Source organism: Elephantulus edwardii, unplaced genomic scaffold, assembly GCF_000299155.1.
Source record: "Elephantulus edwardii isolate Elephantulus edwardi_28Jun2011 unplaced genomic scaffold, EleEdw1.0 scaffold00360, whole genome shotgun sequence".
NCBI classification, from domain to species: Eukaryota; Metazoa; Chordata; class Mammalia; order Macroscelidea; family Macroscelididae; genus Elephantulus; species Elephantulus edwardii.
In genome coordinates, this window is record NW_006400110.1 from 812,153 (window position 1) to 822,494 (window position 10,342).

The window sequence follows — 10,342 nt, forward strand, 5'->3', positions numbered from 1 at the left end:
ATGTCATTTATGGTCTCTTTAGGGTATATTCCCAGTAGTGGAATTGTTGGGTCAAATGGTATCTTTATTTGCAACTTTTTGAGAAAGTGCCACAAGATTTGCATTTCTCTTATTGCCAATGATTTGGAACATTTCTTCATGTGTCTGTTGACTATCTGAATGTTCTCTTTTGTGAAAAGTCTTTCCATGTCTTTTGCCCATTTTGTAATTGGATTATTCGTCTTTTCTTTTAGAGACCCTGTAGGATCCATTTTGTTGAGGGTCTTCTTCTCTTATGTTGATGCTCCACTTTTCCATTGGAAGCAGGAGTAACATCCACTTCCTAAACTGCATGCCTCTGGAAAACTCTGCGAACTTTGATAAATGGCGATGGTTGTGGAAGGGCTTCATGGGGTTGCTATGAATTGTGCTCGACTCGATGGCAATCAACAATAACATAACCACTTTTCCAAGTATGATGTCTCCCCAAGAAAGGCTCTACTAACAACATGCCCAAAGTATGTGAGACAAGGCTTTGCCATCCTTGCCTTTAAGGAGGACTCTAGTTATACTTTCTCCAAGATGTACTTTTTTTTTTTGTAGTCCATAGGATAGTTGGTGGTCGGTTACACAATCAGCACCTGGCCTAGTTTTCACAGCTGATATTGAGCTTCCCCAGCGGTTCTTTCCGAAGATGTAATCAATCTAATACCTATGAATACCATCTGGTGAAATCCATGCTAGGAAAACAAACAGATTTGTCCTGGAAAGGGTTAAACCTGGGTGGCTCCTTGGAGGCAAGGATTCTGAGGCTCCATCTAACATACTTTGGACATGTTGTGAGGAGAGACCAGTCCTTGGAGAAGGACATCATGCTTGGGAGGGTGGAGGGACAGCGCAGGAGGGGAAGGCCCTCTATGAGGTGGACTGATTCAGTGACTGGGATAATCGGGATGGGAGTGTCAGAGACAGTGCAATTGGCACAGGACAGAGCAGAGTTTAGGGCTGTGGTACATAGGGTCGCTATGAGTTCCAAGCGACTCGACGGCACATAACAACAACAAACAACAACCTGTATTTATGTTTCTTATAAAACGTATTTGCAACGAATAGCTCATTGACTGTGCAAAATTCAATCATTGTATCTCCAGCTTCATTTCTGTCACCGAGCCCATGTTTTCCAACTACTGATTCTTCTTCTCTGTTCCCAACTTTTGCATTCCAGTTACCCTTTATTATCAATGCATCTTGATTGACTGTTCGGTCGCTCTCTGACTGTAAAAGGTAGTAGAAATTGTCTATTTCCTCTTCTTTGGCTCTGGCTGTTGGTGCATATATCAGAATGATAGTGGTATTCACTGGATTTCCTTGTAAGTGTATGGATATTATCTTGTCACTCACAATATTGTACTTCAGGACAGATCTAGAAATGACTTTTTTAACTATGAAAGCAACCCTGTTTTTCATTTCCAGAGTAATATATGATCATCCAAGTCAAAATGCCCCATACCAGTCCATTTCATCTCACCAATTCCTAGTCTGTCAATATTTATGCTTTCCATTTCTTTCTTTTTAAAAATTTTCTTATTTTTGTGTGAGTGTACCGTCAAATCAGATCTGACTGGTACAGGAGGAGATTGTCCCTCCTTCCCTGGCAGAGCATCTGGTGGATTCGAACCGTGCGCCTCTGGGATTGTAGTTGCAGCTCCTTACCACTAGGCCACCAGAGCTCCCCTCCATTTCTTTCTTAACAATATCTATTTTTCCTACATTCATGGTTCTCACATTCCATGTTCCAATCACTAGTGCCTGCTTACAACTGTTCCTCTTTCTTTGTATTTCCATACTTGAAAGCTCTACCTCAGTTGCCCTTTCTGTTAGTCTATGTGTGTTCTATTGTGTGGAACAGACCACCAATTACTCACATGCAAGTTCAAACTGAAGCTGAGAAAAATTAAACTGAATTCACGGGAACCAAAATATGACTTTGAGTCTATCCCACCTGAATTTCAGAACCATCTCTGGAACAGGTTTGAGGCCTTGAACACTAATGAACGAAGACCAAATGAGTTGTGGGAGGCTATCAAAGGTATCATCCAGGAAGAGTGCAAAAGCTCATTACAAAGACAGAAGAAGAAAAAAGACCAAAATGGATGTCAGAAGAAACTCTGAATATTGCACTGGAGCGCAGAGAAGCCAAAGCACAAGGAAGAATTCAAGATATTAAAGTGTTAGATGGATCTTAGCTGAAAGCAAGGAACATTTATCTGTGTTTCATTGACTATGCAAAGGCGTTTGACTGTGTGGATCATAACAAATTGTGACCAACTCTGAGAAGAATGGGAATCCCAGAACACTTGATCATGCTAATGTGAAACCTATACTTGGACCAAGAGGCAGTCATCAGAACAGAGCAAGGAAACACTGCATGGTTCAAAATTGGGAAAAGCGTATGCCAGGGATGTGTCCTGTCTCCATACCTTTTCAACCTGTATGCAGAACAGATCATCCGTGAGGTTGGGCTCTATGAGGAGAAATGTGGGGTCAAGATTGGTGGAAGATCTATAAACGATCTGTGTTATGCAGATGACACAACCTTACTTGCTGAAACTGAGGGGGACCTGAAGCCCTTGCTGCAGAGGGTCAAGGACTGAAGCCTCCAATATGGATTGAGGCTCAATGTCAAGAAGACAAAGATTCTCACCACTGGACCAATTGGCAACATCAGGATGGATGGTGATGAGGTTGAGATTGTTCACAGCTTTAGTTTGTTTGACTCCACAGTCAACACTCTTGGCACCAGTAGCCAGGAAATTAAAAGACGTATTTTCATGTGAAAGTCTGCTGTTAGGGACCTCTCCCAGTACTGAAGAGCAGTAGTGTCTCTCTGGAGACTAAAGTGTGTCTGATACAGGACATGGTCTTTGCTATCACTTGTTATGCATCAGAGACTTGGACAATGACTAAGGAGGATAGAAGAAGAATTTCTGTCTTTGAGCTGTGTTGCTGGAGAAGAGTATTGAGAGTACCATGGGCTGCTGAGAAAACAAACAGATTCATCCTGGAAAGGGTTAAACAGGGCGGCTCCTTGGAGGCAAGTATTCTGAGGCTCCATCTAACATACTTTGGACATGTTGTAAGGAGGGACCGGTCTTTGGAGAAGGACATCATGCTTGGGAGGGTGGAGGGTCAGCGCAGGAGGGGAAGGCCCTCTATGAGGTGAATTGATTTAGTGACTGGGGTAATCTGGGTGGGTGTGTTGGAGACAGTGCAATTGGCACAAGATAGAGCAGGGTTTAGGGCTGTTGTACATAGGGTTGCTATGAGTTGCAAGCAAGTCGACGGCACATAACAACAATAACAACAAACAACAACAACAACAGTCCATATTGTCATCTTTATATTTTGTCCAGCTCTTAAATGCACAGCAATGATTGGAAAGACTATGTCTTGGATCAGGAATATCTCATTCTTTAAAATCACATCATTGCTCTTCAGGACTTTAGTGAAGTCCCTGACAGAAAACTTTCCTGATGCAATATGTCTTCTGATCTCCTAATTGGTGGTACTGAGGGTGTTGATTGTGGATCCAAGCAAATAGAAATAGTTGGCAGTCTCAACCTTTAACAGTCGTGATGTTTCCTGTTGGCTCAGTGGTGCATATTTTTGTTTTGGATGGCAGTGGCTTTTTGTTATGGTTTTCCAGTGTATGCTGCTACCACAACACTCTTTGCATGATTAGGTTGTGGATCACCTAATCCCTTGAGGATGAAGGTGAACCCCAGGGTTCTTGTGATTGTGTTATCTGGTCTGCGTTCAGCAGAGTACCTGGAACTCTGTGGAGGTTGGAAGCATTTATAAAATCAAGACAGCATTTCTAAAATATTGACCTTGATCAACCAGTTTAGCCAATCCCATACTGTATGTTTGTTTGTTTGTGATCTCTTTGAGCTGTGGTGCTGAAGAAGAGTATTGAATATATTACGGTTGTGTAGGAGAACAAACAGGTTTCTTCTAGAGAGGGTGAAACCAGGCTGCTCCTTGGAGACAAAGATTCTGAAGCTTCATCTGACATACTTTGGACATGTTGTAAGGAGGGACCAGTCCTTGGAGGGGGACGTCATGATTGAGAGGGTGGAGGAACAGCACAGGAGAGGAGGACCCTTGATGAGATGGATTGATTCAGTAACTGAGGTTATAAGAGTAGGTGTTATAAGATTGGCAGAGGAAAGATCAGGGTTTAGGGCTGTTGTATATCAGGTCACCATGAGTCACAAGCAACTTGACTGCACATAAAAACAACAATGCGTGATGCTATCAAAGAAGTTGACATTATTGTGATTGTTAGGTGCCATTGAGTACAACCGAGAGTGACCTTATGAACAACTGATCTAAACCCTGTTCTGCCCTGTGCCGTGCCATACTTACACTTCCTGATATATTAGAGCCTATTCAAGCAATCACTGGTTGAGAGTCTTCTTCTCCTTCACCATCCCTCCACCCTTCCCACCATCATGTCCCTCTCCAAGGAACAACCTCTCCTAGCAACATGCCCAAAATATATGAGATGAAGCTTTATCATCTTTGCTGCCAAAAAGCACTCTGGCTGCACCATCTTCAAGACATATTTGTTTGTTCTTTTGGCAATCCATGAGACTTTCAGTACTCATCTCCAACACCACTGCTCAAAGGCATCAATTCTTTTCCTGTCATCCTTACTCATTGTCCATCTCTCAGATGCATAGCTAGTGTTCAGAAAGACTATGGCCTGACTCAGACACACCTTAGTCCTCAAACTGACATCATTGCTCCTCAATAATTTGGGAAGATCCCTAACTGCAGACTTTCCCAATGCAATGTGTCTTCTTATTTCCTAGCTACTGGTACCAAGGGTTTTAAATTGTGGTTCCAAGTGAGATGGAGTGACATTATCATGACATATTTTGACATTATGGAAATCTATAATTAATCTTATGGAAATATAGCAGACACTAGAAAGAAGAGTAATAATTTCTGCCACTTTCCAGAGCTGACTTTCTGAAGTAGAATTTTATTACAGATAACATAACACTATAGAATATTTAAGGGTGTGCTTTGGTGGTCCAGTGATAAGAAGGTGCAAAACAATCCCACAAGCATGTGTTTTGAATTAACCAACTAATCTGTGGGAGAAGGATGGACAATCTCCTCCCATGCAATTAATTACTTTTGTAAAGCCACTGGAGAATCACTATAAGTCAATTGTGACTCAACAGCACAGAATATTTGGGGAGTTCTGTTGGCATAGGTTTAAAGAACTGTGCTGCTAACTCAAAAGCCACTCTTCTGGCTATATGAATCTACCAGCCCCTTTGCAAGAGAAAGAAGGTTTCCTTCTTTCACAGGAAACCTTCACTGTGATTTATACCTGGAAAGCCCGCTGTAGGATCTGCTGAGTTAGAATTGACTCCATGGTCATGAGAGAGAGAATATTTGACCAACCAAGAAAAACAGTTAATCTTATCCTTCCCTCAACACAACTATTTTCATTTTTTAATATGACCTTTTCATATCTACACACATATTTATCAACATGGTTAGAACCTCTCTGGGTTTATTTAAAATGGAATAAATGCACAATTTCCACATTGTACAGATTTTTCTTTTGAATCATCAGTGTTAACAGGTGCAAAATCCATGAAGTAGATGAATTGTGATTTCAATCATGTCTTGGTGCACCTTTTTTAATATTAAAGCAATATTCTCTAAACCTACTTTAAATGTTCTTAAGGATGCACTGGACAGAGCCAAGAGAGAAATACACCAAAATATGCAAGAAGAAATGAAGAGAGAAAGCTTGGCTGCAGAACAACGCATGGTCCATAGAATCCAAAGAATTATGATGGAGTGCCACAGGGAGAAGATAGAGGCAGTGGAAAGAGCCAGGTTTGAGGAGAGACAAAAAGCCCAAGAAGAAATCGAGACTCAGAGAAGGTATTCCAGTCGGCCAATTAGTATTATACTTTTATCTAAATCAAATTGTAGAAAGGGGTAAATTATGTATGTGGATATTACCTAGATTTTTTTTTGTTTTTGCATTTTTATTCTGGGATATATAAAACAAGTAGAAGAATATATAATAATTCTAGATTATATTTATGCATGGTCTAAAGAAAGATTACATTAATGCTCAAAGACTTCACCCAAATTATCAGGGTGAAAATTACCAATGCTTATAGAATCTATCCCAAATTTATTTTGTTTTTACCCCACCAAGAGGTAACTGCAGTCTTGAATATTGTGTTCATTATTGTATGGCAATATTTTTAAGAGGCTGAGGGGGGAAATAAATCAAGACATATTTTTTCCAAAAACACATGGTAGTTGGCCAGATAAGCTAGCTTAGAGCAAGCATTTGTGTAGCTTTTGTTCTTTTGCTTAATTATAAAAAAAGTTGATATTACGGAACATTATAGTGCAAAAATTTTTAGTGCAAATTCCAACTCACTGCTTCTCTTTGACTTCCAGAGGCAATAATTTTTAATCTTAGGATCTATGTCCTTCTAAATACTCTTTTGATGTTTTTATAACCATATATATGTGCAAAATAAAAATAGTTTCATAGAAATCATATTATATGTGATATATATGACAAGAATATATATAAGAACATATATGATAAGAATATATATACAAGAATATCAAGTTAACCATTTTTCAGTATGTCAATGCACTTTTTGTGGAATTGGCCAGATTTTTACAGAAGGAACCTTTCTGAGGTTTTCCCAGACTCAAGAGAAAACAGAAATTTCCAAATGTCAAGTAACCTGTCCAAGATCTCCCCCCAGTGCTGACAGCAGAATCAGAACCGAAACTTCCGTGTTTAGTCCTCTGGTTTAAGGCGGGTCCCTTCAGTTTGCTGCCTGAGTTAACAAGCAAAGACATCTATTTGTACACAATTAATTGATAAAGTCTTTCATCTTAAAATTGCATAGAACCAGGTCACGGGTGACTCCTCTGAGAAGTGCAGCAAACAAGAAGGTGGCTGCAGCCTGGGTCATTTCAGCTATGCTTTCTTTCTTGCACAGACCACAAACCATCAAAGGATGTAGAAGAGATAAGAAAAGGGACTAGGGGATAATGTTGGAGATGGTATCACAACTCCCAGAAGACTTGTGGTTCAAGTAATGGAAGAAAGTCCCTTTCCTTTCTCTTGCTGTCTTGCCTGCCTGCAGGACCTCTGTCCCTCCCTTTGGGTTTCTGCAGCTATTCCTTACTCACACCTGTTGTCTTTTGCTCTCCTCTTTCTCAATTGTTTTCACCCTTCCTGCCTTTTCCTCTTGTTTAAATGGAAAGTTCTCAGTGGCCACCTTATTTAATCAGTAGACCAAGATTAGGGGACTTCTGTGATGTTTAATCATATCTAATAAAAAAATAAGTCATAGTCAACTGATATCCTAGGGCTTTATTTTATGCCAACACTTTCAATGCGTCTTCCACTTCCTCCTTCATGACCATTGGCTCCTGTTTATATGGTACTTCCTGAAATTGTTCAGTGTCAATCAGTTCTTTCTGGTTCAGTGATTCTGTGTATTCCCTCCATCTTCTTTTGATGCTTCCTGGGCCATTCAATATATCACCCACAGTATCTTTCAATATTGTGACTCAAAGGTTAATTTTGTTTTTCAGTTCTCTCAGCTTGAGAAATGCAGAGTGAGTTCTTCCCTTTTTATTCTCTAATTCCCGTTCTCTGCACATTCCATTATGATACTTCATTTTGTCCTCCAGAGCTACCCTTTGATATCTTCTTTTCAGTTCTTCTACTCCATCATGTTTTCCTTTTGTTTCAGCTTCTTAACACTCCAGTGCAATTTTTAGAGCCTCTTCTGTCATCCATTTAAAATTTTTCTTTCTCCTCTGTTTTTGTAATGACCTTTTGAAGAACATGGATGATAACCTGGTATCATCCCACAACTCATCATTGGTGTTCAATGCCTTAAACCTATTCCTAAAATGATGTTGAAATTCTGATGGAATTGATTCAAGATCATATCTTTGTTCTTGTGAACTTATTTTAATTTTTTTCCTCAATTTGAACTTTCAAGTGAGTAATTAATGGCCTGACCACACAGTCTGACTCTGCCTACTGCTAACTGATAATATTGAACTTCTCCAATGATTTCTTCCACAAATGTAGTCAATCTTATTCCTATGCAGTCCATCAATTGAGATCCATGTGTAGAGTGCACAGATAGGGTATTTTCAAGAAAAATTTAGAAGAGGTTGTGGCAACAGAGATATCGTTGTTGATGTCAGATGGATCCTGGATGAAATAAAAGAATACCAGAAGAATGTCTCTTTTTGCTTTATTGACTATGTAAAGACATCTGACTGTGTGGATCATAACAACTTGTGGCTGACATTGAGAAGAATGGGAGTCCTAGAGCACTTATTTGGGCTCATGCAAAACCTAGATATACCTGGACCAGGTGGCTGTTGCATGAACAGAGCAGGGGAACACTGCATGGCTTAAAATTAAGAAAGGAGTGTGTCAGGGTGGTGTTCTGTCTCCATACCTATTTAATATGTATGCAGAGCGAATTATTTGAGAAGTTAGACTCTATAAAGAGGATTGTAGCATCAGAATCACAGGGAGACTAATCAATAACCTGCCTAATGCTTACTGAAAGTGAGGAGGACTTGAAACACTTGTTGCAGAAGATCAAAGAATGCAGCCTTCAATATAGATTGCCTCTCAGTGTCAAGGAAACAAAGAGTCTTACCACTGGACCAATAGTCAGTGTCATGATGGTTGGAGAAGAAAGGAAAGTGTCAACAACTTCATCTTATTTGGACCCACGATTAACACCCTTGGTACCAGCAGTGAGGAAATCAGGAAACGTATTGCACTGAGTAAGTCTGCAGTTAGGGAACTCTCTAAATTATTGAGGAATAATGATGTCAGTTTCAGGACTAGAGTGTGTCTGATTCAGGGCATGGTATCACTTGCCTGTGCCATCCTCACACTTCCTGACACACAAGAGCCCATTGCAGCAGTGAAGCATGCCAATCCACCTGATTGAACATCTTCCTCTCCTTCACCGATCCTTCACCCTTGCTAGCACCATGTGCTAGAAGAAATAGTCCCTCCTAGCAACATGTCCAAAGTATTTGAGGCAAAGCCTCATCATCATTGCCTCCAAAGGGCACTCCAGCTGCACCTTCTCCAAGATATGTTTGTTTGTTTGTTCAAATATTTATGAACCAAATGATAGAACTGCAAAAGATACAAAACAAACATTAACAGAACTGAAAAAGGAAATAGACAACACCACCATAGTAGTTTGAGACTTTAATACATAACTCTCAAGAAAAGATAGAACAGAAAGAAACTCAACAAATATGCTGAAGAATTAAAACATACAATAAACCAGCTCAATCTCATAGATATTTATAGGCTAATGCACCCCAAAAAAGCACAATACACCTTCTTCTCCAAAGTGCATGGAACATTCTCCAGAATAAACCACATTTTAGGTCACAAGGCAAGCATCAATAAATTAAAAAACATAGAAATAATACAAAGTATCTTCTCAGACCACAATGTACAAAATTAGAAATTAATAACAAGAGGATAAAGAAGAAAAAACCATACATCTGGAAGATGAACAACATCTTGTTTGAACATGAATGGGTAGTAGAAGAAATGAAAAATGAAATTAAAAAGTTTCTTGAAACAAATGACAATGAAAACATAACATACCAAAGCAGCTAAATACAGCTAAAACAGTAATCAGAGGCCAATTTATAGCAATAAGCACATATATGAAAAAATTATAATTGACTCTCTAACCTAACATCTTAAACAAATTGAGAAAGAACAGCAAGAAAACCCAATACCCTCTAAAAAACCACACCTGACATTATAAAAATTAGAGCAGAAATAAATGAAATAGAAAATAGCAAAAAAATTAAAACCATCAACAAAACCAGAAGTTGGTTCTTCAAAAAGGTCAGTAAAATTGGCAATCCACTAACAAAGGGAAAGAAATACACAAATAATCCGAATAAGAGACAAAACAGGCCATTGCATATTTCATTGTTAAACTTTTTATTTTAGTTGGTTCTGTCATGACATTTCATGACAGAACCAACTAAAATAAAAAGTTTAACAATGAAATATGAAAAACTATACTCAGACAAATATGAAAACCTAGAAGTGGACAAATACTTAGAAACTCACAACCTACCTAAACTGAAAAGACTGAAATTGAACCCTTAAATAGACCCATTACAAAAGAAGAAATTGAACAGCGAATAAAACATCTTTTAACACACACACACACACACACACACACACACACACACACACACACCTGGACCA

At 39.2% G+C, this 10,342-nt stretch overlaps 1 protein-coding gene across 1 annotated transcript in view; it reads left to right on the plus strand.

Annotated features, from left to right (window-relative positions):
- The window catches only part of LOC102852357 (chromosome unknown open reading frame, human C6orf163), a 145,433-nt gene that overhangs the window by 89,514 nt on the left and 45,577 nt on the right, over positions 1-10,342 (plus strand). The window contains exon 3 of the mRNA XM_006902038.1: positions 5,750-5,952. Within this exon, the coding sequence (XP_006902100.1) occupies positions 5,750-5,952 (203 nt within the window). The remainder of the gene's footprint in view (positions 1-5,749; positions 5,953-10,342) is intronic.